Genomic DNA, 27937 nt, shown 5'->3' on the forward strand with positions numbered 1-27937 from the left:
TTTTGCATGCACTTTCAGTTTATATGACTGACATGGAATAAGAATATATGGCAATACAACAAAAGTTTGAGGCTTGATATTTTATTATCAAACACCACCTTTATACAGATTGCTGTATTTGATAAAACTTAGTGCAAAAAAAAATAAATCGGTCAATAAGATGCACTCCTTGGCAGATATAAATCCGTTACTGTAACAAATGTTAAACGGAATAAAGTTATTGTGTTAGATTTAAAATTAAAATAAATATTCTTGAAATATCAGATCTAATGAACAATCTAAGGAAAGGTAGTTGGTTATACCTGCTGCTTTAGTCCAAACTTGAACACAAGACCTAACTAAAAAGCACCAAATTCACGATATTAACCACGAGTTTATATTTCGTTAACAAGCGCTCAGTACATGCAGAGGTTATGTACTGTTTACACATGTATCTTTACGGTCCATTAACCTGTGAAGAATAAAACAGGGGATGACTTGATATTCCAGGGATCCTCAAAGTATGTTACATGTAACCATTAAGTCAATACATGTGTGCAAATTCCTTTATTGTTATAAGTTTGTATTAATTTGATCACTGGCATGAAGTAGGAAATGTATCGTATCAAACCCAATTTCTGGGAAAAGGGCCAAAACTTGAAGTTACATCACTCCTTGCAAGTAGCTCTGCTCTGCTTAGGTTCATTATTTTAAACCCAATTCTTGCCAAACTTTACCTCCGTACTTTCAATCTACCTACTACTGCCTGCATGTTTAAGCTCAAACACACAAATTAAATTGACCAATTTACAAAAATACCGTTACTTTTATTATTTGTTTTGTACGAGGGTGTTAAACAATTTGATGTCTTGGAATGTTCTAATCAATTGTGGCTAGTGGAGTGGGGCGAACACACAAGGAGACCTAAGAGTTTTATCCGTGGTTTAGCCATCTTAAAATGAAGCACCAGCATGGAAGCCCATCCACAATTCCAGGAACACATCATAAAACGGGAGGTATCGATTGCATTTAACGGATTCAACGTTACTAAGGCCACTTCCGATAAGGACTGTGTGGATAAAAATATTGATTGATTAGATCATGAGACAAGATCTCTAGGTTAATAAATTACGATATAATCAAAGGTGCATTCCAAGACGCCATAAGTTACCAGTTGACATTTTTTGTTTAAAGCAAATTGCTTAAATTACAAATGTAAAAACAGAATGGCACTTCAATAAATGCAAATTCAGTTTAGGACCAGTTTAGGCAAGACGCCTAATCTCGGGCAAGGGGGGTCAAAGACATGTGACACACTGGTTTGGTTTCCTGGGCTGAGATGGCTCAACCCACACAATATACAATACTGAAAGTGTTAATCTCTGTCAGTGCACCACCGACTCTTCGGGGCGTCACATGGGACTACCAAGTATAGAAGTTTTCAAATAAGATCCCACCCCACCACACCAACTCCCATGTACCACTTTGGAAGTCAGAATTTAAATGCGAAACATGTGGTGGTCAAGGGATGTGCCCCATTTAGACTCACACATTCCAAAAAGCCAGGGAGGTGGGTCTGACAAAAGGAGTGTCATTTGCATTTTAACTCTTGCTTGTCATGGCAACGTCCACCACGTAAGATAATTAACACAACTCTCTGATGTATTTTTGGTTTGTACCATGTGTTGTTCAGCAGGATTTCTGACATCTTGCACCACGTGACAGGAGCTTCTTCAGGAGATGTTACAACCCAAATATACATCGGAGACTTACAGCTTTCGTGACTGCAGGAATTAATATTCTTTGGGTCTTTCGGTAAATTCACGTAGATAGGTTCAAAGAAAAAAAAAAACTACGTTTCTATCGCAACACAAGCGGTCGTCCTTCAGGAAAAGAAGACGACCACTTGTGTTGCAATCAAAACGTCGTAGTTTTTTTATTTTCTTTGAACCTATCTACGTGACTTTACCGAAAGACCCAAAGAACATACATTGGAGAGCTATAAAGCAGAACCGCAAAGTACTACGCAGCAGTATCCTTAATACAAACCTTTTGTTTTACTTTTGAACCAGGGAAAGGAGACCATCTTCCAGCTCAAAACGGTTTCGGCTACCAAGTGTGAACAATAAATTAATAATGCGGAATGAGTGTGGAACACTGCACTCTAAAATTAAATGGTATTTTTTTGCAGAAAGTTATTTCATCCAGTGCAGCCATCGCTCTAATTCCATACAAACTGTGCTAATTCCTTTATTTTTTTAAGTCGTGTTTTTTTTCCACCACAATAAATCAATTTTTCTTTTCAAAATGCCCACAAGTCATAGGTGCTGACCCAGTCTGAAGAAAAAGTCCAATCAGGCAGCTGCTTGAGCAAACTGGACAGCTGAGGGGTCCTTCGGCTGGGACCAAACAAGTAATGTGTTGCTACAGCAACCTCCACCATTGGCTTCTCGGGGTCTGTGACCTGCATGAGAAGAAAAACATTGTCATCGATAAATGGCTCAAGAGCATTTTTCTTCTTTGCACCGAAAAGTCAAATCTGACCGGGTCAGTTCAAAGTACAGCTCTGTCAGTAAAATGCAACAATAAACATTTGCTGTTCTTCACACCCAGCCCGAGGGGTTAAAAACAGTCCATCTCCCCAACACAGCAATGTTCTCAATTCACATTTATACGGCGTTTACTCTTATGGAAATGAGATGCATAATATGTGTAGTGTTGGTGGAGAGTGGTTAGCGCAACGCTCTATGAACCTGGCCCGCACAAGTTTGCTTCCCAGCATTGGTTCACATAAGTGGCGAGTTAAATCTGAAACGGTCCTGGAAACCTTTCACCAACATACTGACCAGGATGGTGAAGTATGGTCAAACAACCCCCATTACTGACATGGCATGGTTTGAGAAAGGATTGTGAATAATAGATTTATTTATAAAAGGTATGTCAAGATTATACTGCAGTTAGATTATGAAGATTGGGTTAATTTTAACATGTAAAAACATCACATTTTGTGAGTGAATTGACAGGATAATCAGATTTATACAAAGTCATGTTACAAAATTCTAAACCTCACTGACAGTATCGAAGACTTTTTGTTAAATTTCTTCCACTGCCCTTCACAAATAAATTATACCACGCAGAAAGTGCCTTCTGCCGAGTGAGAGATCTTACTGTGAAGTTTCCGGGAGGCTTAGGGGTCAGAAAGAAAAGGTGAAGTACATACTCTTAATAACCTACGTTTAACTTTAAATACATACCTATATAAACATATATTCATAGTCCTTTGTCAATCCAGGCACATGCCTGTGATTAAACTGGATTCAAGTGTAGTGAGATGATGGTGCCAGGCCAGTCAACAATGACTGCACAAGAAAACCCATCACATTAAATTTGGTTCAACACTTAATTTGGCTAAATTCTGCCTCTGAGAATTAACAATATTGCTTTTACTGTTATGCAAACACACATTACTCTTGGTGTCAGGGAAGGTGGATAAAGTTCTTCCCCTACTGTGTGGATTCAAGATCACTTTAAGGGATCTCAGACATAGTTCTGATATATTTTCTTCCACGGGCCATTCTTTAACACGAAATGTTGCACTGCTCTTCAAAAGATCTGGATTCTTCGTCTCAGACACAACTGACAAAGCTCAATTGGGATACATTTATAATGACATGCTATGTTAGGGCACTGCCTTTAAATGAGACTGACCTCAGCAGCAGTTGTTTTTAACTCTTTGTGCCGTCCGATTGCACTCCACATACATGCAGTATGTATACATTTCATTGTTATCATTATTATTAAATTTGAAGAAAAAAATTAAGTCGAAAATGGATGTATCGAATAAGAAAAAACACTCGATTTAAAGCTTTCGTGACTGCGGGGATTCATCTTCTTGGTTCTTTCGGTAAGAAGGGAAGTAATACTAATACTTCCCTTCTACGTGACTTTACCGAAAGAACCAAGAAGAATAAAAAACACATTTGTATGCATCGTTCTGCAGTTGGCAGATCAAGGTGCTTAAAACCACGGTCGTCAGCTCACCTGCATGTCCAGCCAGAGCCGCCACGGCGCCGTGTACGTGCCGTACGAGTAGAATACAAATCGCGCCTGTGAGTAGTTGTCCTGCGGCGGGGGAGGTGCCCCCTCCCCCAGCGACCAGCCCACCAGGGTCGTGCCCTCCGGCTCACGCACGTACAAGGATATGTGGTGCGGTCCTAAGGTATCGCGGGTAAAGAAACAGACAAGAGGGGAGTGGAATACTTTAAATGCTCATGATGCGTGCATCGAATCATGTGTGCAGGGAATCAATTGTTTGGTTTTTGCAGGTTTGTATGTAGTTGGGGCATTTAAACCCTGCGGCCACTAGAGGTGCTACATTCACCACAATTAAAACGTGTAAACACTAACAACATCTTAAATGGAATCACGACCTAAATCAATCAAATCACAAGAGGTGGGTGGGAGGGGGTGGTGAATTATGATATGGGCCTATCTACTGAACGTGGAACCACAATACACAAACAGTTTATTTCATGAGAATGTAAGATGCTTATTACCGTACTTTATTTTGTTATTTCGGTGACCAAAGTTCTATTCGAGCCAAAGAGATTCAACCTGGTTAAACAAAAGAAACTTCAAACTAAACCTTTGTCATAAGAAAATGTTTGTATTTTGGGTGATTACAGATATACCTTCAGCCATGTCATATGTAAGATAATGTTTCATATACATTCTCTATCAACTTCAGAATATAAATGGAACAGTACAAATTATATTTATATGCGTATTAAGATGTTTGACTTTATCATTTCTGGTAATGAAGTTGAAGTACTTAAATCTTGTCATGGGATAATATCCGTAGGATATATTCTCCACATATAATACAAATAAAGCTGTGCAATTTAAACTTACTTCAATAACTGACACGAGATTATCTCCATACAAGTATATACATTTGTATACGTTATTATAATTTGCCCGGAGTCAATATATCAGTTACTTACCAGACACCTCAAAGGTCAGCCTCCATGTGTTCGAAAGAAGCTGCTCTTTATCAACCAAAAGCATCGACAAAGCGGGAGACGGGGAGACATCTGGTGCCGGCAAATACCAGCTCTTCCTGCACGAGAAGAGCAAAACTGTTATTTCGCCTTCAAAGTGATACAATTCACAATTATTATATGGAATACTTCTCGCAGAATGTGAAACGCGCCCGCTATAACGCGGTTTCTGAGCGGTCGCCGACAAAGTACTTTCTTTAGCTGCTCCGCGGGCGAGCAATACAATACAGTACGCGGAATGATACAGTACGCAGCGTACCCTCATCTCAGTTCTTTGTCCCACGACGGGATGGCTGCAGGCTGATTTTACAGTGCAAATGTGATTCAGTACAGTAATTTCCTGCTCAACGCATTTTTGCTGAACGCGGTACTTTTCAGCAACGCATCTACCGCGTCAAACCGGGAATGACTGTATTTATAAATGTTCTTTGTTTTTGCCGTTAAGTGACGTTTTCCTAGCCATTCGAGTAACATAATAATATCTGCTCCACGTACAAAATCTGCCTGCTAAGAGCCCACCACGAGCCACCACCACGCCACGACAAGAACCAAGAACACGAGCACCAACACGGCAAGCGGCAGCCTCCGCCCCCTCACCGAACGAGCGAGTTGACGGGCAGGAACCAGGGGTAGCCGCAGAAAGGCGCGGGGAGGCAGGGCGCGCGCATCGAGTCGTTGAGAGCGGGGATGCTGTCCGTGAGGTGCGACACGCCGCTGTAGTCAAAACCGTTCACCCACACGCCGGAGTCCCTGTGCACCACGGCACCCGACGCGTCGTGCAGCCGCCGCGAGATGTGCTGGTGGATAGAAACGGGACGAAAAGCTCACGCGCACGCCGCTCCGTGATTTTTGCCCGTCGCTCTATTTGGATGTGCGGAGTACATGTTACGACTGGCGGAGGGCGCCCGTCTTGCCGAAAGCAATGGACAAATGTATATTCAATATTGATCCACAATAATGTTTCATTAGTATAGTATCGTTCATGCAAACTGCACCTCACAATTGCTTAGGAAACAGAAAAGCTGGAAGGCAGCCAAGTGGTGATCCGGCACCAACAAATGCCCAAGCTCTACAGTCCTGTACACCTTAAGATGTGATTAACCAAGTAATGACAATTTATGTGGGAGGAAACAGGAGCACCCAGAGAAAACCCATGCGTGCAAAGAGGCAACACTTTATCCCAAAACAGAAGGGACAAATATTAATCTTCACTTTGCTGTACCACCTTCTCCTTACAAGTCTGGGTATGGCACTTCGATGCAAACAAGAAGGGAAATCCGCAACATGTGTGGGTAACCAACCCTCAACTCCACGGTGCCCCATTGATTTCTTATTGACCCTGGTCTCATGAAGTACGTAATTGGTTACAAGAGACATTTAGGGAGTTTAATCGGCCGTGGTGAAACAATGGCATGGCCCCTACATTCGCCTGACGTAACCACCACCGGATTGTTTCTTGACGAGCACTATTCAAGGCAATGTGGGCAACACAATTGAGATATCAATGACCTCAGCTCACGCATTGTTGAATGTTGTGAGCAGGTCAGACCGGCAATGTTTAACATTTAAATATTTAATTAAAGTGTTTTGAGAAATATGTAGAGGCTTTGGGGTACAACGGTTTTCTCTAGGATTGTTCTCAATCATTTTAGTATGGCATCTATACATGGATTTTTCTGTATCATGTTATAACGTTGTTTTTTGAAGAATATTCATATTTATGCCTGATCTATTCCCCACACGCATTTTTTATTGTTCAGCGCACTTATCATGCATGACTTGAAATGCAGTCTTGTTTGCCAAGTACTCCAATCATTTATGGAAGCTCAGTGTCACTTTTATCATGCCTTCCTGTCAATAAGTTAGAACGAATCATAGACACGTGGAAAAACATTTATGCCTGCATCGCACAATTTAAATCATGTTAATAATATGCAAAAACTCTGAAAAGTTGTGCTTGTCAGTTACTCCAAAGGCGGGGCCGTGCCCAGGAAATATGGAACATACTTGCATGTAAAGCCGCTTGGGAGTCGGACGGATGGAGTCGTTTCCGTACGGGAAGAAAAAACCAGCGCACACAAGGCCAAAGGTCAAGAGAAAGACCGCTGCCAGGGAAAGTAGCGTCCTCTTGGCGGTTGGCATCAGGTAGACGAGGCAGACCTGTCGGGGCCACAAGCGTGAGTTCATGTCTCATTACTGTTCGCGAGATATTTCGTCGAAGCCTCACCAGCCATGGTTGCGGTCAAATTTCAGTCAGGAAAGGCCAGTGCCAAGAGGAATTTTACAATCTTGCCAAATTTTTGACGAATAGGACCCGCAATCAGTCCCCTACGGGTGGTTTAAAAAAGGAATAAACAAAGCATATGTTCTTACCGCCAAGTGTAAGTTTACAAGTTCACTTGCGCTAGGCAGCAATGCATGTAAACTGCGAAAATCCTTGAACATTGCTTTACAAGGCAAGCTGTACCTATCAATCTCACTCCCTTTTAAAAATAATACAATTCGTTTATAACATTTACAGACTGAATTAACATCTTCTTGGTTCTTTCGGTAAAGTCACGTAGAATGGAAATAATAAAATAATAAAATTAAAACATATTAAAATAATTCTCACGACGTTTCGGCCACAACGCAAGCAGCCGTCCTCAGGTGAAGAACAGGTCTGTCGAGAAGACAGAGTCTGAATGACACACGCTCCAAGCCTGCTTGCGTTGCCTGGGGTGTGTCATTCAGACTCTGTCTTCTCGACAGACCTGTTCTTCACCTGAGGACGGCTGCTTGCATTGTGGCCGAAACGTCGTGAGAATGATTTTATTATGTTTTATTTTTATTATTTTATTATTTCCATTCTACGTGACTTTACCGAAAGAACCAAGAAGATGAATCCCTGCAGTCACGAAAGCTTTAAATCGAAAAATGAATGAACATAATTTTATGTAAAAACAAATATTTGCTTCAATGTATTTCATGGAACATTTGCATACACACACTAAACCCACAGTATTCAATATCCCAATGAAAATTAAGCAAACCAGCAGAAACATTGTTTTGAGTTTAAGCATTAGCAATTTCTTTTGGCTGCCAAAAATACCATGGAATAAAAACACAGTGGAGAAAGAAAAGTTCAGCTGCATCCATGTTGGGAATGTGTTCAAAGCTTTAAACAAAGGGAGCAGATTACTGTCCGCTTGATGTGTTTATTGTACAGGCTTGAAACATTTTAAAAATGAATCAATTGTTAACTTTTATTTTCATTTAGAGTATAATTTAAAGTCTAATTTTTTTGACTGACCACCACTAAAGTCATGTACCTTGTGAACAGATTATTCAAAGTTTGCAACCAAAGTACATACTTGAACCTTTAATGATTTATCATTCCCCACCAATCTTAAATGTTATAATACGAATGGCATCATTATGTAACCCACATGCCTGGCATATATGTAAAAACTTACATCACAAACTGGTCAATCCACATTTTGCGATTCCCACAGCAAAGCGGTAAAGCTACACGAGACCTCACACTTGCATCGGCACTCACGGGGTAGGAAGAAAGCACGATGACAGCGGCGATGGTAACGATGGCCATAACGACGTCGGGAACGACTTGCGTGCCACTGCGGCCCATGATGGGCAGGAACATTTCGTAGAGGTTCCACAGCGAGTACAGCGTGATGAGGTACGGGGGCAGCAGTATCGCCAGGAATACAGAGAAGCGACCCGGGCTCACGCCAACACTCGCAGCCGCTTCTGAAAAGAAACGGCAGGCAGAATTAAAATCACGCACACTTTCGATGCCAACAGCTGCGGTGGGGACAGCTGCCCACAGGGGGTCCCCCCCCTGCCTGCTGTAGAGCACCTTGAGATGTACGGCATGGGAAACGGGATATAAATATATAGTGTTGATAAAAAAATGCTATCATATGTTAATTTTAACAATATAACGATTACCGTAACTATGGAATTGTGCTCTGCAGGACTTCAAGAAAATAAAGATTACTTAAAAATATATTTGACTGCAGTTAAAGAGCATAAGTCTGTCACAAGTATTATAATCATTGCAACTTTACAACATACAATGCTTATAAAGCACATATTGTCAGTTACAAAAGTAATAATGAATCGGATGAGCTAAAACAACCACCACACCGTCAATTACTCTGGAAAACATTTACCAAATCACCAATTTAATGGATAATAGCTATTTATTTAAAACATTAGTTGTGCTTTTCTCATGTCATAAATATTATATTAGGAAATAAAATATGAAAAAAAACTAAGAACAATGACGAATCTGATATAATGATGTTTAGTAAAACTGATGATACAATTATTGTGGATCTTACCATACAATATATTGCAGTATCATCACAACACTCCCGTCATATTTTTTCCCCAAGCTCTTATAACCTTGCACAATTCAAGAAACATTTTACTGGTAGGGAACCTCCTGGTGACACCAGCCCACAGGGGATTATTGTGTCCGTCGTGCAGGGAGGGGCTGGGTGGGGAGGGTGGGGGGTGGGAGTGGTTGGGATGGGTTGGGAGGGGAGGGTGGGGAGGGGCTGGGTGGAGAGGGTGGGGGGTGGGGCTGGGTGGGGAGGGGCTGGTCACCCCGTGGTGCCCTTATAAAACTCAACGTTTAACCTACTCACGCCGGCTTGTGCCCGCCCTCACGGTCGGGCATATTTGTGGAATACACCACGCCGCCGTTGACCCTGGCCATTGACCGAGCAACCCAACGTTCCTACCAGCTCCCTCCGCAGGAATGTGTTAACTCTGATCTATTATTATACATTTCATCATGCTATTTGTTGCTGGCCGCTAAACGGTTTGGCTTTTTGGCCATGTATTCGGCAAAAGTATATACGTTAAAAAAACTCGCAGCAAAACGATTGCCAACTGACCCATAATGTGAAACGAGTGCATCGCACGGTACAGCCAGACCTGCTCTGTGCAGCGATTTCTTCTGAAGACCAAAGAGCACAGGGCGAGCGGCCAGGGAGAACCCAACCCACAGCGCGGGCAGGAAAGCGGAGCAGATGCCCTTCGTGTTGAGCCACAATAGCAGCGCGGTCCAGAGCATCAGTGCCGCGTCAAAGCTGCATTCAGCTGCCCGCTGTCCCGTCTGTCCCGCCAACTGCAATCACATGCACACAACATTACACGCCGCAGGGACGTTTTGTTAATTTTAAATGTGAAAAGAAATCCCGTCCTACAATTTTATGTAGTGTTGGTGTAACATCAAATTTCAAGTCATGTCATGGGATGATATATACATTAGAATCTCTGACAGAGCGGCGCAATTCTCCGTCTTAGAGGACAACTCGCGTAAGTGGATATCACAGAGCTTTGAGATCCCTTCAAGTGACCTCTGTTCAACACAGTAGGGGGCAGCACTTTCCCACCGACCCGACCACCATCAGTTGAGCTTACAAAGTCATTCCCAGATATTCTAGTCTCAGAGCTCGAATTTAGCCTAAAAAAGTGTAGAACTAAATTTAGTGTTACATTTTTTTTTGTGCAGCAGTCATCGGTGACCAGGCTGAGACATCAACTCACTACACTTGAGAAACTGGTTTACTCAGAGGTGACTGTCTGGATTCACACCACGGAACTCAGGACATCACTGACACTTAATACTATGATGACGTAAACAATCATTTTACCAAACAAAATAAAAATCTTAAAACAGGTTTTGTAAAACTGTTTGTACATCTCAATCTAATAATATACCAATACTGCAATACTAAAAGAGAAATCATTATTGTGACCAACAGAACTACATTATTTGTTTCATTAAATTCTGAAGCCAGTTTGCATCTCACATGGTGGTGTCTATTTCTGGACAAAGCCCATCAACGTAGGGGGCTGTGACCATGGCAATGAAAATGTACGCAAGTAATATGGGTGCTCACTAACCGTGTCAGCTCACATTCAATGTAAGGTCATCATTATTATCCATATCTTGCATGGTATTGCCCCAAATTGCATGTCTGGAACTGTATATGAAGACTTATGATCATTAAGCACTTAAGCATAAACAATATGGAGCTGTCTTAATTTCAAAAGAACGGTGTAGATTAATTTTATCGTGCTTATGTCTGTTAGATTTATTTAAAAAATTTCCTGTAACCTAGGGAACTGCTCTAAAAACATATATAACTGTAAAAGTATTTTTGGAATCTGTACAAAGTGATTGTGCTGTGAATTTCACAATAAGAGGTTATCTTATCTGCCAGCACTGGATCTTGATAGAAATTGGGTTGTAAATAAAATCTTATCTCTAAAGGTGCGTCACTCCACGGCTCAGCCCTGCGAGCAATGGGCGGTGCCACTACTTTATTATTATGGAGGGGGGGGGGGGGTTAAATGGCATTTACTGTATGGAGGCCCCCATGCTGGGAGGATAGCCCATGAGACACCATGAAGCCTGTAACATCATATGACTTCATATTTTTTAAATTGTCCAACCCTCGCCTATTCCGGCCGATTGCAAATTGGTGGGGAGAAACGGTGGCACGGTGGTTAACGCACCGCACGATGGACAAGGCTACCCGAGTTCGATCCCTGGCCACAGCTGCCATTCGTGGCGAGTGACATCTCAACCGGTCTTGGCTACCCTGCTCGCTTCACCAACCCTCAATGCCCAGCGTGGTAACGTATGGTCACAGAACCCCCATGACCAACACGGTGTGAGGCCTTCATTCAACAGTAGCTTGCCAAAGGGCTGTACATTATATCATCTATAGTGCATTGGCTGATATTTTAACGGTCAAAAGTACATGTTAGTAATTTAACAATATGATTGTAAGATTTTGAACTTTTTACCGTTAGACACTTGGCTCCACGGAGATTTCAAGCAGGGGGGAGTGGGGTAGGGGTGGGTTCAATTCTATTGTTTGCCCCAAGAGTCACATAATTGCTTTCATGGGCCTTGCCCATTTTCATTTTTGAAATAGTATTCAACTCAGATTTTCTCAATTAAGTTTTAAACCCCCCTGCCTTCCCCGCACCTCCCGTGCCCTCGTGTGGTGCAGTGCATCCATCTGCTCTACCAAAGAGCATTAGCCCTTCCCGCTGAAGAAAATAAAAACTGATAATCAAAATCTGACGCGAGACCCCGAGACGACAACTTACGCCGCAATACCGCCGCTTGGCCAGGACGAGCACGAGCAGAATGACGGCGAGGGCGGGCGCGGCGTAGAGGCCGACGAGAACCGTTCTCTCCGTGTACCACGACATTGAGCGGCCGATCAGAGTGATGAGCAGCGCGGCTCCAGCAACGGTGATCACGGCGCCCAGCCAGGCCACCAGCAGCACGCCCACTGCCCGCAAGACCTCCCGCAGGTACGCCAGGCCTGTTCAGTCAGTGGAAAATATCGGCGGGAGGATGACAGAGAGTGAAGGGGTTGCAGACAGTACAGTTCAATGAAGACAAAGATTTACGGAATATTTTGAGGGTTTTTGTGAACATGATAATCACTCTTTGGTTCTTTCGGTAAAGTCACGTAGAAAGAAAAGAAATTAATTAATAGAATAAGATGTTTCGATTGTAACACAAGCAGTCGTGATCAGGTAGAACTAAATTAGAAAGACAAAACACAGACATGGAGACACACAGACAGACAGACACACATGCAGAGAAACAACACAGAGACGACGAGAGAGACACACAACATAGACACACAGAGGACCCAATGCCTCTGTGCCGTGGCCTTAAATAGACAGAGGGGGGTGGGGCAGAGAGAGAGGTGGGTCTGCTGGAGCAGAGAAATTAGCATGTCAATGAGAGAGCTGTGTGGAAAGCCACCCCGAAGCGGCCGGGGTATTCTCTCCCCCTAACAAAATGTATCTTATCGTGTAAATATGGTTATTCTCACTATAAGAAAAACATTATTTATCAAATGGTATAATTAAATAAAGATGCAACTGTTGTAAGTAATTCTATATTCAAAATATATTAAGGAAATCTAAACAGTACAAATTACAAGATAAAATCAATTAAATAATAAGTGCTAACATGCAGCTGAATGTTTCAGTCATTGCCAGAGAACTGTACATAACGTGGACAATACGCAAACAGCACGATGATATTTAGGGAGTGTTTACACTGCGTCAATTACATGTGTTTAAAACATTACAAAAGAGGCACGATGGATGTTGTCTGAGAACATACGCTGCGGGCACGCTGCGGGCACTCTTCGGGCACACGCACCTGCACTGGCCAGGTAGAGGACAGCCAGCGATGCCAGAAGATAATTTACGAGGATGCCCACTCGAGCCGGGTACGCCACGGCCTGCAGGCCGATCACGTCGAAGAATACCATCTTCCCATGGCGGTACTCGCTGGAGTCGGCCAGCAGAGACGAGGATGCCAGGTAGCGTACCAGAGCCAGGATGTTGTCACCTGCGATATGGGACATGGCCTCCATTCAATCACAAAGTCGGAATACGCACTTGTGCTGTTTAGCTCTCAGATCTGTGTTTGGGTTGTATAGCTTAAACTTCAAACTTCAAATCTAGAATTGTATAGCTTAATTGTTCAGCATTATATATCACTGACGTTTCAACTCCATGTGCTGGGAGCTTCTTCAGGAACTGAGAGCGGAATGTCTGACAATGACGAACAACACGAGGTATAACTTTAGCACATGTCAGAGCTATACAGTGGACGTTGATGTTAATAAGACAGCACAAAATAACTATGCATGTACACGTTAGACATTAAGGTGCAGTGCCAGAATTATACTTGTATCAGACTAATTCTAATGTAGATGACTCAAGACAGTATTGTCGCAAGCTCACTATGGAAATGGAACGTGTTGTAACTTAAAGTATGCTGCATATTATAGACGAATGAAATTTACCCATGAAACCCTCGCTGCAGGGGAGTTTTGCATTGATATGTTTGGTTAATGCCATTAATGAGTGTTTGGCTGGTGGGAGGCGATCAAGACATCTTCTGGTAAACTTGAAGTCCCAGGGCCTACACCAACTAGCGAGGCCTCGTAGTCACCCATCTAATTACTGATTTGGCACAACCCTGCTTCGTTTCACAAAATACAAAGAGATTGGGATCATTTCGAGCGGTTGGTTGGAGGCAATGATGACGTTTCGTTTCGTATACCAAACAATACTTGTGTTTGGCCAAAAGCAAAGCTTCCGATGATTTTTCCAGGTTCGTTTCGGTTCATGGAATTTCTGAGCATGACTTTAGTTAATGTAATAATTTCTGAAATTATATATCGGTTTATGCAATTTTAGTTAATGTCACACTAAGAATAATGTGCGTTGAAAAATTAGGGCGGCGTCCAACCAAGATGCTAAATAAATGTGCAGGAAGTCCGCCTAATTTTAAACGGCTAAAACGTGGACGGGAACAACAACTCGACAAATAGAAGTGCCCGTTCAAGTCAACACTTTGGATAGCAAGCCAACAGGACATTATCCAAATCAGATAAGGCTAAACAATTTACATTTCTGTTCTAAATGTTTCTTTGTAATCATGTCAATTCCAAACATGCGTTGCTAACTGCCCTTTACAAAGTCTATTTTTTCGGAATGATAAATATCCTTGTATAGCCTATTGGCCATACTCCATAGGGCTAAAAACCATACTTGTTTACTAATACACATGCCGCAATGTTTTTTATTATTAGTTTAAAAAGCGTATACAGTGTATCGCATTTCAAAAAGTGCAGATACCATATATAGAAATAAACCTCACATTTTTTTTTTTACACAAATCTCTTTGCAGAAAACACACAACAGTTACTCTGCTAGTCCTCGGCAACAGTGCCGATGCTCCAGAAATTGTTACATGCTTCCGAGTAGATTAATGTAATCCCTTTTTAGAGCTGCTGCAGCCATGCATGGCGAGGCACGCCTGTAATCCAGCACTCTGGAGGAAAGGTTTGGTGGATCAAATAGATTTGCGAAACTCCCAAAGCCACTAGGCAGAGGAGTTGTCAAGAGATGGCAGTACAGTAAGTAGGTTCCAAAACTTTGCTGTGTGGACATTTGAGTGTTATCCCCTTGTATGTGCGATTTTTTTTTCTTACAGATGCTGTAGCTTCCTGCCAGAAAGATTATGGAAAATAAATTAACACACTTCTAAAAAAAAACTCCGATGGGAACAGTGTTCATATGCTAATTAGTCTGCGTGCTACAGGAGATGGTGAAAAGCTATAATAATCTTGTGTACGAAATTCTATCGGCACTTATTAAGCCTAGCAGGTGTAAAATCCTATCCCTGACCTTGGTAATACAGTAACTACAATTAATGTCCAGTGGACGTAAGCAATTATAAAGCTATAGACCACATGTACTTATTGGTTGTATGGAATTGGACATTTCCTCTGAAACACCACACTCATCATCGATGTGCTTTGCTCAGGACTCTCTCTACCCTCATTCTCGTTTCTAGATTTATTTTATATAAAAAAAAAGCAAATACATTCTTGAAGCCCGTGAGAATTGCTCCGTTTCTTGGATTTACAAAAATATCAGCCGAGACTTCACGCTGATGGCAAGTGACACAGATTAAACTGTACAGTGTACCTAGTGATTTTTGTTAAGTATTGTTATATAGTAAGACTTAAATTGTAAATATCCAATTACGTCTTCGTAACTTATGACACGTTAATTAAGTATGTGAAGTGGTAATCACGTATAAATGTAAGTTAACTTTAACAATAAGACATTATTTATTTGCAATACGCCCCGCTAGGACAGGATTTATTATATTCGAGAGACTTTCATAAATGACAATATTATGTCGGCAATCGCAAATAACAGCCAGGGAACACTTCACAACTGTCGAGCATTGGCAGAGTTCTGAAGACACACTGCCCATTCTTCCCCGGGGCAACATCGCCTTGTTCCAAGGCAAGCAACTTGTTAAATCAAACATTGCTGTATTATGCAGTTCATCTGACAGCAACTGACAGCAGTGACAGGATTGTGGTCCGTACTAAAATGCAAACCACTCATTCCACTATCCTTTGGAATGGCTTCTATCTACCCCCCTTTCCCAGAGCAAAGCACTACGTTCTTTGAAATTATTTCACCCTAGCCTGGGCATGTTTATTATGCAGAACACAGTAGCGTGGATGTTGAACAGGACAAGGTTTTTCATGGAGCTTTGCCTGTCCTGTCGCATTGAAGTGTGGTCTGTTTTTCCCACAAGCAATACACCCGACTGCATGAATACAGTATAGTACATGATCCACAAGAAAGGGCAATTTGCTCTGTTAATGCCAATGATCTTCAATTAAGATAATGGATTACAGCAGCGTGATTAAGGTTGCAAATTACATGTTAAATTGTGAATAACTTCAAATTCAGTTTTTTCTCCTCTTGATATTTCTGTTAGAGCGCACGAGTGTCGTCATTACAGTGATTTTTTGAATGTCTCCGAACACATTCATTATTAATGCTGACAATTATCTAAATCATTCTGCCACATACAGAATGATCAAGTAGTTAATCAAGCACTGAAATACAGGGAGGATCTCATTCAGTAGGGTAGCTATCGAGTGTGCCGATACTGCAACTGCACTGAGGCTCATGGGCCGGCCTATAAAGAAGTGGGAAATTAAACAGGAGGGCCCCCCCCTTTTCATTCAAGCACCAGGGCCCATATCCAGCACGCTAACATCAGTGATCTCATTACATGTTATCTTGTGTGTGCTTTTTTTGATGCAAGGGTGCAATGTAAAACCTGCTCTCTGGATGCTTCCAGACGGTATCCGGTCAGCCGAGTCATACTCCGTGTGATAAATGTAGCCATCTTTAATGAACGCGAGGTCAATTCCTAGACATGATCATACATCAAACGTACACATATGGCCTTAGTGTGCATTCGCATACAGTAGTTCCCTTTTCTTAATGGTAAAAGTGCTAAAAGCAGAGTTTCCAAGTAAAACTGCATTGCGTTCAACACTGCTGTGAACATAGTATACAATACAGTCCTTAATTGTGTATCGTAAGAGAGACGAGCTTAGCTGCGTAAGCCAACACTACACAAACATGGCATTGTGAATGTTTACGAAACATGCCTTACAAAACTCAGATTATCTTGTGAGCCAGCGTGGCTTGTTTTCAATGCCAATCTAAATGAGATCATATGCCAACTATGCCTCGGTATGGACTGCTCGTACCAAATGCAGTACATTCCAAGTACCTGAACTAGCAATCTTAAATGGCACTTGCCCTTTAACGCATGTAAACATTTAATTCAGCCTTTATATCAGGGGTGGGGAACGTCCGGCCCGCGGGCCGTATGAGGCCCGCGAAATCATTTGGTGTGGCCCTGCCAAGGCAAACCCGCAGGCGGGACTCGAAATTCAATCAATCTCTAGGAGCAAACCTGGAAAAGAAGTTGCGAGTAGCAGCAACATCATCAATACCAGCTAACATCACACGCCTCACCAAACAGAAGCAGTTCCAGCCATCGTATTAGGGGTGAGTTAATTCAATGTTTGACCAAATATAACGGGCTAATTTTTAAGTTGATCATTTTGTATGGCCCGCGAATGATGTTATAAATATCCAAATGGCCCTTGGCAGAAAAAAGGTTCCCCACCCCTGCTTAAGTTAAGAAACTTAAGAAAACTACTATGAAAAATAGCATTTTGTTCAGTAGCTTTTAAAACCGAGAAAGAATAAAATTCAGATATGAGCACACCTCAAAGAAAGACGCACGCAGTTCTACGGAGCTTCGCACCTGGAATGTTTCCAAAATCGCGCAGGATTCGAAAGTCTGTGTCAGATGGGATAATGCCGCTCTGGAAGACCTCCTGCCCAATGATGGAGGCGAATGGATGTTGTGCAGAGCGCACGTACGCCTGCACCAGCCACGGGTTCTCTGGACCTGCAGATAAAAAAAAAAAATATGTCAATGACCGCATTAAAAAAAAACAGTTGTAAATTTTTCTTGGTTCTTTCCGTAAAGTCACGTAGAAGGTAAATAATAAAATAATATAAATAAAACATAATAAAATACAATTCTCACGATGTTTCAGCCACAACGCAAGCAGCCGTCCTCAGGTGAAGAACAGGTCTGTCGGACCTGTCTTTGCGAAGACCTGTTCTTCACCTGAGGACGGCTGCTTGCGTTGTGGCCGAAACGTCGTGAGAATTGTATTTTATTATGTTTTATTTTTATTATTTTATTATTTCCCTTCTACGTGACTTTACCGAAAGAACCAAGAAGATGAATCCCTCCAGTCACGAAAGCTTTAAATCGAAAAAAAGAGATGTAAATTATTGATATTTTTATAACAATGTAATTTCATCACCCAGGAAAGCCTTAGCAAGTTAAAGACTCTTTTTTCAGTTGGGTTGTGCATTGGGACGTTTGGAAGACTGTTTTTAAGACTTTGACAATGTTTTATTTTGTTGTTTTATATTTATATTATTTTATTATTTCCCTTCTACGTGACTTTACCGAAAGAACCAAGAATATGAGATAGAACAAATAAAAGAAAGCAAAACTTTGACCCCGAAACATGACAATTCATCCAAGTATGGGGTGGATTGGTGTATGGTTACATGCCTATGAAATTACCTTAACTGTATCACCAGTGTCATCTTCCATACACTCTCGCGTCCTTATTTGATATCAACATACTGTCCAGAAAATTATTTTTAATATTATCTTGGCCATCAACCGGTTCAAAATGATGTACAATCTAAGCTTACTCCTGAAGGAGAGATTACAGAGGGAGGGTTTTATCATACCAGTCTGAAAGACGAGCTCCTTGCCACCCACTCCTGCTGCTTCCAGGTTTATAAAAGCACGGACAAGCGATGCCCACGGGTGCTTGGTGATGAATCCGTGACTTGCCTGCACACCATGACAATTGAAGGGTTAGTGATGAAGGTTTGCTTCATTCGTTTACAACTTGCAACACACACACTATATATACACACTTCAAATTAAATACCTATTGCATTTAATACCAATTTAGTTTCATCCCATAAACTAAATTAATTATGATCATCTTTCGCTCAATGTCATTAAACACATGCCCCTCTTTTTCTTGAATCTTCTTCAACTGCGGTAATATTTAAGGTAAAGGTGCACGCTACTGCTTACGAAAGTGTCTCCATTAGTAGGAGCTTTGGAGAGTCCTAGATATTTTTTGGCCTACTCTTCCTCACTGGCCAGATATCTTGGAGGAAATGGAAGTACCCACACACTATCCTACGACACGCAGGCCGACGATTGACTAAGTGTAGTGCACCCATATATACTGCTGGGTGACCAGAGGCGGGAGGATTCATAGAAAATTGTTCATTGTTTAAACTGCCGAGCAAGGAGATTGAATCGGTAACTTCTAGACTGCTAGCCATTACACCATGACATCTTTGGTTATATTTAAATGCTTTACAAATCCAAACTGTATTCCATCTGCAGCATCAACAGGAGGTACTCAATGTTTTGTTACTCAACTGTGCTAGTCATGAAATATTTTTTGTGCATTTGAAATCAATGGGCATCGATTGCCTCTCAAAAGAAGAAAGAGAGAAAACGTGTTTTAATTTCTTTTTTCACACACGGTTTTAGCAAGTGTATTTTTCAGCACAATTTAACAAGCACACTGCAATAATAACAATCAATTTAAAAGTCACATTAAGTGTGCAGCTGAGGTCACCATTTGGTTCACTGGCACCAAACCTAGTCTACATTCCTCCCTCCACATTAGGCTGAGATAGACTAATGTTTTCATTTGACAGCATCCCTGATGAAATTATCACATGTGAACACAGTGTTGGGCAAAGTTCCTTGTCAGACACTTAGCAAATCATAAAACAAATATTCATTACTCAGCACACCCTTTGACATAGAATGGCAGGGAAATAACAGAGCTTTTGTTGCGTAAAACTGTATCTGTTACATACTGAAGTGGGCCTGTAAATGTCAGTAACTGCACCATCGAGTTTAGCTGGAGGCAGCCATCCATTTTTTTTATATTCAGAGAAAATGCCCAAGGATTCACTGGCCAGGCTAGTTCCCTAACGAGACAGAACTGCAAATCTGAAACAAGTAATTGGGCATCTTGATGCAGCAAATCTGGCTGTGACGGTCCCACCTGATGACGGAGACTTGTGTTGCCTCCGAAACGTCGTGATTGTATTTAATTATTTATTTTCATTTTTTTTCCTACGTGACTTTACCGAAAGAACTAAGAGTAGGTAATTGGGCAGCCTGCTCACACCTGAAGGACGTTCTCCTCGGCACCATTGAAAAGGAAGATGATGTCATGCAGGAGTGGAGTCTCCAGCTGTGCCAGCACCTGCAGCACCTCCAGCATCACCGCGCAGCTCACCGCATCATCACTCGCCCCTGTACAGCACCCACCGTGGAGAAGTATTTGAATCAAATACTATTATTTCACGTGGAATATCAGGGTCAAATCAGCACGTGGGCCCTCAGTTCGGGTGGCATTCACAACTGGATATTTTTTCTGTGCCGAACCGGAAACAAATTGAGATACGCTGACATCTGAATTTGGCTCAGTGCTAAGCAAAGTAATTTGTGTGACATTAGTAAACCAAGGACACAGGGTAACCGTGTTACCTACATGCATCTCGGCTTGCTAATTGTGTGTGATGTCAGTGGCATGGGTCGGCTTACACAGTAGAAAAACAACCTCGTGCTTACTGAGCCAGGGCTGGATTAAGGTAAATTCATAATGATCAATCATTTTCTATCCACTGCTGGATGAAGGCCTCGCCACATTGTTACCATCCCTCACAGTCCAGTGCTGCTACCATTGATCACCCTTCCACACACGAACTGATCTAATTGCTCCATCTACGCGGTAGTAGTCCTAGTGGACGTTCTCCGTTTGGCTGCCATTCCGTGACCAGTCTTGTCCATTGGCAGTCATCCCATATGGTGATGTATCCCCAGCCCAAGCCCATTTACCTATCTGTAAAATTGATGTCTAATTTTTTGTTTGTTCCCTGATCTATGGGTTTATTTTTCTCAGTCTCAATGTCCTCCCAAGTGACTTAAAAAGGAACATTGGGACCAGGAAACAAAAATTACACAACGTCCCCCGTGAATAGAACCAAGAGGATATCAAGGTGTGAAAAGAAAATAACATTCTGTACCCACACACGAAACAATAATTACGACTCTAGTGTTACATTGCGTTCATTGCCTGTTAAACCAAACGTCAATAAAACCAACATATGAATAAATTCTAAATGTATGTTAGTGATTGTAACGTAACATTTTATCCATTAACATGTATTTTATGCTGTATAACACAACATGAAACTCACATACAGATAGACTATTTCAAATACTGTACATTGTTTCCACGATTGTGTCTAATGTACCACAAAGTCAAAAAAGGCTTTGTATAGAAAATATCCCAAATTGTGACAATTCACCGAAATTTGGAAGGAGTTCATCACCACATCCCTGCTAACATCAATGTCATAAAATATATTATTTCATCTCTATTAACTATGCACCCACTGTAATAACCATTTATATTTCACATTTTCTGTGGAGTAGGGAAATTACCTCATGCAGGGTATTGCACCCATTCTCATCATTAGCGTTGGTGTACGGTGTTTTTTTCTGCAATATTTTGCTGTCTTTTCTTGGATTTTCAGTTTGCACTTAGTCACATATTCACTTTAAGATGTTTTTTGTTCATGTTTTTGTTTTTTGTTTGTTGCGGTTGCACCCGTTTCAAGAGCCGAATGGCTCACAGGGCTATACCTAATAAATGAACTTGAAAAAAAATTGCACTCTGCCAAACAAAAAAAAGTGTAACAAACAAACCTGGGCCAAAGGGGACCGAGTCGAAGTGGCAGTTGGCGAGGAGGGCATGGCGCCGGGCACCTCCTCCATGGCCTCCATCACCATCGCCCAGGTGGCGCGGGGACAGCCTCACCACGACGTTACTGACATTGGCATAGACGCTCGTGAACCCTCCCAGAAAGTCAAGGTTGAACGAGCCGGAGGGGCGCTGCAAGTCCACGCGGATTCGGTGAGCTGGTCGTCGGCCAGCCGGTGACGAGGATGCCGAGGCCTCCAGCGACTGCGATATGGCCTCCACTTGGGCCAGGATGTACGCTACGGTTTTGACCTCGGCAGCCTCGCTGCCCGTGGGACGCGGCCCCAAACCAGTCATGTATTCCAGGTGCTTCCTGTTATCAGAGCGGCAGGAATTTGACAGTGAGATATTTACAGCAACGCAATCAAACGCCCATCATTGCCACGTTGTGTTCTGAAGGCCTGGTCATTGCGATAAATGCAAATTTATTTTTGATGCCAGATGTGGTTTTAACAATATGGGTGTGCCAGCATGGAAGAGCAGTTAATATGGCAAAATAATGGTACATATGCCCAGAATCTACTGCAAATGAAAATATTTAAGGAATTGAGAATATTTGTCTTTGACACTGTTGCTTTGTTGAAGAGCAGACAATGGGTATGCAGCAACCACACGCTAATTATATAAACAAACCTTACAAAACACATGGCAACACTGGTACATGATATTTGTGACGTATGCACTGCAAACATTTTGATCTTTGAGCGTTATCCTTATAAACACTCGTATCACAGCCCCAGTCAATTCGACAGTAACAAAGGTTACTGTCGAATTATCTTAGCCCTTTTAACAATTCATCTGTGCTCGGCAAGTATTTCTGCATGCACTGTATTTAAAACATGTTGTTCTTTGCAAGGTGTCTGTCACCAATGACTGCTCTGCTGTGTATTGTTAAGCTATCCAATCCCCCGGAATTTAGCAAACCCTGCATGCACACAAAGCAGCCTCTGCCCTCTGCATGAGGCTCAGAATAGCTGCCCTCCCTGCCTGCTGCCCCACCACCCACCCTGACCAAGCCTAAATTCCATGGCACAACTTTCGTTCAGCCTATGTTCTTCCAACTTAATACAGACAATTTTCCATCTGAAAAAAAGACACTGCCCTTGTATTCAGACCATGCTTTTACAATTATACCGTGTCCACAAAACTCCATTCACACGATGCCATTACGACCCCACTTGGCCTGGTTACTAGACATACGCCCGAACAACTTAATTAAATCCATGCCCTTCTATTTTATCAACATTCGCCATAAATAATACCACCGAAGGATAAAGGTTTCCCCAGTCCGTTGTAATCTCACATGGTCCTGCAAAATAACAATGCACCTTGCACATCCATACGAGGTTATTTCATTAATCTTACCCATCTCATACTCTAATTTGTTCCTTTGGCTTACAAAATTACCGTTAATCTTCAACGCAAATGTCGTGGTTATTCAAACGCTGCGCTGTGCTACAACTTCAGCCAAACCATGGCTTTGCTAAGACAATGTGGCCTTTTAGAACTCCACTGCCCTGGCAATCAACACATGCCTGCACAACTGTATTGCAAATCAATGCATGGACCATGCCCTAGTGACCCCGTTCTTTTCTCGACTGCTGGGGGGATCAAACATCAGCAAGGTGACCCATTCGATCCCCTTTACAATTGCATAACCCCAAACCAGCCCAGGATGAGGGACTCTGTACCCGGTGTCTAATCGCCTAATCTCTCTTTCAAAACACTCCAAACGCCTCGCTTCACACACCCATCACCCCCACCTCATCGCCACCGTTACTTCTTAATCCTCACCAGAACCAAAGCCCGAACAACTCAATCCTAACCCCTACTAACACTCCTCACCTCGCCCCATCTGAGCCCCTCACCACTCTTCATCTCAGCTCATCCCACCACTCACCTCATCCAATCGAACCTCTTACACCAATACCTCACCCCCACCACCCAAAACTATCACCACCTCATCGAATCCCAACCGGCTTCTCGTCATCCCTCACCCGACCCCACTCCCCTCACCTCATCCATCCCACACTTTCATTTCTCACCCTATAACCCACTCATGCTCACCCTATAACCCACTCATGCTCACCCTATAACCCACAACTCACCACACCTCAACACTCACCTTCAACACCCTCAACTCACTCACCAGACCCCTCAACACCCCCTCACCTCCTTCACCCCACACCTCATCCATCATTCATCTCATCCAACCCCTCACCCCTCACCCCCCCCCTCACCCTCACCTCGCCCTCTCGGCCACGAACTGCCCGGGCTGCGCGTTCGCCTCGTCGAGGGGCACGGGGAGATGCAGCAAGGAGCGATGCACGGCGAGCAACAGCAGCGCCGTGTAGGCGAACAGCAGCCACAGCAGCAGCTCCGACGAGCCGGCGCCACATCTCCCGCCGTCGTTCCGTCGTGCCGAGCCGATCGCCTCGGCTCCCTCCCGCACGGCCGCTCCATCGGCCCCGGCTCTGCGCTTTCTCAGACCGTCGTCCGACGCCTCCATGTTACCTTCGGCTGTGTGGCCGCGTCTCCCGGCTCTCCCCACTATTTAGCAAAGTGGTACAGTCCGACCGCCTCGCCGCTTCTGTATCGTCACGCGCACGCCCCCCTCTGGCCCCGCCCCCTCCCATTCATTTATATAGGGACAAGCCACGCCCCCTTTTCCTCCTGCTCCACCCCTAAACCACGACTGAACACTCCCCCCCCCCGCCCTAAGCTGACGAATGGTACGATCCACCGGGATTGCGTGTATAGGCACGCGCGCGCCTCACACACGCCCACGTGGGACGACAGTTATGCCCACGTGCACTTCTGCTGCCCGTTTGTCCAATCCACTGCTGGATGAGGGGTAAGGGCCCTCAAAGCTGTGGGGATGCTGGGCCAGTGTTTTGGTGGTGGCAGAAATTGGTGTGAACAGAGGCAACATTGCACGTGCGAGGGGGTAACTACTCAATTTTGACTTTAAACTTTCGTGACTGCAGGAATTCATATTCTTGGTTCTTTCGGTAAAGTCACGTAGATAGAAAATACAATTTTTTTTTTAAAATGAATATTTATTTAAAAATAAAATAAGTATTTCTTTTTTCTACGTGACTTTACCGAAAGAACCAATAATATGGATAACTACTAATCAACAATTTGTAGGAATGGGTTAGAAAAACAATGGGCAGTACTTGTGGAACTGCTATCCAATACAAAAAACTACCACATTTCTGGCAGGCTCAACTGGGGACACATAGTTCATCCCCTCTGTCAAGCGCTCCTACAGTACTCGGTAATAACCACGCCCATTCAACCACAAGCCCTGTCGATACTGAGTGGCCGACTCACGTTTTTGGCACTGGCTCTGCTTTTCATAGGCCCCACCTACTAATCTGCCATAACTCACTCTTTGAAGATACGAGCCAAGAGCCAGAAAAATAATGTTAAACCAAGATGATGCTGGATGTAATCTTTAGCGAAACGTAAACGTGTACATTTTGCTTGCTTTTCAACATTCCGGTTTGATATATTTTCCCACGTGATAGCTGGACGGTGATACACCGTACCTACACGATTTGACCTAAAAGTAAGTGATTATAAATCTGGATATAATCCCATCTTTTGCAAAAGATATATAACACCGGGACAGCCTTTCTGACATCGGGACTCTCCCAGCCAAATCTTGTACCTTGTATAGCTTAATCTACTGTCACGCGATGGTATGTGTCCACCAACTCCTCGTCGAAAACAATGGATAAGACAGAAAGCGTAGCATAATGATTCAACATTTAAATGTCTATTCCTGCACTCACCATGCTTAGGACAGCATCGGTTTAAGATTTTTGCAAGCCACTGGTAGACCCCCGGAAGGTGCTGATGCCACCACTGCACATCAAATTGGGCCTTATGAAACAATTTGTCAGAGCTGTAGATAAGGAGTCGGCAGCCTTCAAGTACCTTCAAGACTTCTTCGCTAAGCTGTCTGAGACAAAGGCCAAAGCCGGTGTCTTCGTCAGACCACAGATAAAGAAGATCCTGGAGTGAAATGAATTCCCGAAGAAGCTCACTAGTAAGGAGAAAGTGGCTTGGAACAGCTTTGTCGCAGTAGTTCGTGGCTTCCTGGGCAAACACAAGGTCGAAAACTCTGTGGAGCTGGTTGAGACTGGCGAAGAACTATGGCACAATGGGCTGTAGGATGTCCCTCAAAGTCCATATCCTTAATGCTCATCTTGATAAATTCAAGGAGAACATGGGAGCGTACTCGGAAGAGCAAGGCGAGCACTTCCACCAAGATAAACTGGACTTCGAATGCTGCTACCAAGGACAGTATAACGAGAACATGATGGGAGACTACATTTGGGGGCTGATTCGTGAAAGTGATTTACAGCATAATCGTAAATCTCGAAAACGAATATTTTTTTGTAATTTTTATATTACTTTAGAAATAAATGCATGTACATTTTCAATCATATGTTGTTTTTAATGACTTTATGTGAACGAAAATACACAAATTCGCCCGTTTTCTCATTGAAAATAGGTACATTTCTAAATATCACTGTACTGGTAATAAAAACGGGGAATAATAGCCATCTTCTATACTTTTTAGGCATAACCAATCAAAAATAACACAGTACCCAGGAACAAAAAATGTGTTACATAGTGTTACATGTCTACAAAAAAGAGGGATATAGCCTAGAGAATATTAACCAATTAAAGACGTCATTGACTCAATAAAAATCAGTGGACTTTGGCAGGACACGTTGCTAGAACGGGTGATGACGAGGTGTCAAGAATAATGGAGTGGCAGTCAAGGAAGGAACGTGCTCACGAAACTGCCACGGAAGAAATGGAGTGATGATGATCATGTCGACACAAACCCATGAATACAAATGTTGGAGTCTGCATCGAGTGTGTGAATGGCCTCTATGATTTTGGTTTTGTCTTTTCATTTGGCATATTTACTGGAATGATGTCTACTCAAGACGTTAGATTGTAGCTTATCAGTATAAGATTTTGTGCACGTTGTTACGCCTATTTGTATGCCAGCACATCGGGTTCTACAGTACAGTGGGGTAGTAACATAGACAATAAATTTATAAGTATATTATGAATTCCACACATCAATACTTGTGTCTCCAAATAGTTTTGTGGTTAAAAATACGACCTTGCCTCAGGCTGTACTTAAATGCCCCTTTGCTGTAGATAACCCACACTGAAAAATGTCGGTCACAAAAACACATTTCCTGGTTTTAATACTGTTCTTCAGTATGTGCTCGTGCTTTTTTGAGGCAATGCAACGAAAATTTATTTTATTTATTTATTTATTTGCCTTTGATCTTGTGTTTTAATGTTTATGTTTGTGTCAATGCTGGATGCGGACCGCCCCACGCCGTGCGTGTTGTTTGATCCACATCAGCGGTCCCCAACCTTTTTGGCACCAGGGACCGGTTTCGTGGAAGACAATTTTTCACGGACCGGAGGGTGGGGGGGGTCATCATTGGGTCTTTCCCCCTTTTCAAAGAAGCTCTCCAGCGACGTTTGTTTTTTACTCATTTTGGCTACTAGGGGTTAGAGCTTGTGGGCTTACCAAAACTGTGACAAGTGCGCAGTGCAGCAAAGAGGCGCGGACGGAAGTGGTCAATCATAAAACAATGGGGGCGGGTTCCACGCGCGGACTCACCGCTCTCACCTCCTGCTGCTGCTGCTGTGCGGCCCGGTTCCTAACAGGCCATGGACCGGTACCGGTCCGCGGCCCGGGGGTTGGGGACCCCTGATCCACATATCAACCACGCTGATCGGTGCCGGTTGGATAAGGCGGGGAGCGGAGACTTTGAACCATAGGTCAATCCAACAACTGCTTTTGCTGCAGTGCTCTCTGCTGACAACGTAACCCCAGAGCAGCCTACAATGCCCGTTATATGCGTGGAGGTCGCCCATCCAGGTTAGCTTCTGGGATTTCATGAGATTGGGTGCATTCCTGATGATTTGGTCATAGGCAATGGGCTCTCGCCGCGTGTAAATAAAAGGTCAAGGTTCAATCTT

The 27937-nt window shown here is 42.9% G+C and overlaps 1 protein-coding gene across 1 annotated transcript; it reads right to left on the reverse strand.

Annotated features, from left to right (window-relative positions):
• Nucleotides 1-65: 65 nt before the first annotated feature.
• ERMP1 (endoplasmic reticulum metallopeptidase 1) lies at nt 66-24504 on the reverse strand. Its single transcript, XM_078593737.1, has 15 exons — nt 24154-24504; nt 21853-22220; nt 20267-20394; nt 18786-18891; nt 17770-17916; nt 16765-16857; nt 13258-13449; nt 12180-12400; nt 9987-10179; nt 8581-8789; nt 7047-7199; nt 5637-5836; nt 4983-5098; nt 4021-4193; nt 66-2443 (listed from the first exon to the last, which is right to left on the reverse strand). The coding sequence occupies exons 1-15, from the start codon at nt 24414-24416 to the stop codon at nt 2282-2284; spliced, it is 2724 nt and encodes a 907-aa protein (XP_078449863.1). The 5' UTR covers nt 24417-24504; the 3' UTR covers nt 66-2281.
• Nucleotides 24505-27937: the final 3433 nt, after the last annotated feature.

This window comes from Lampetra planeri, chromosome 4 (assembly GCF_965212315.1).
Source record: "Lampetra planeri chromosome 4, kcLamPlan1.2.h2, whole genome shotgun sequence".
Lineage (NCBI taxonomy): Eukaryota > Metazoa > Chordata > Hyperoartia > Petromyzontiformes > Petromyzontidae > Lampetra > Lampetra planeri.

Excerpts from the sequence above, each read along its gene's own strand:
- ERMP1 (XM_078593737.1), bottom strand. The coding sequence starts at position 24,416 with ATGGAGGCGTCGGACGACGGTCTGAGAAAGCGCAGAGCCGGGGCCGAT. Across the intron at positions 22,221-24,153 it reads TTCGTGGCCGAGAGGGCGAG|GAAGCACCTGGAATACATGA; the intron begins GTGAGGGTGAGG and ends CTCTGATAACAG. Across the intron at positions 17,917-18,785 it reads GGAGCTCGTCTTTCAGACTG|GTCCAGAGAACCCGTGGCTG; the intron begins GTATGATAAAAC and ends TTTTATCTGCAG.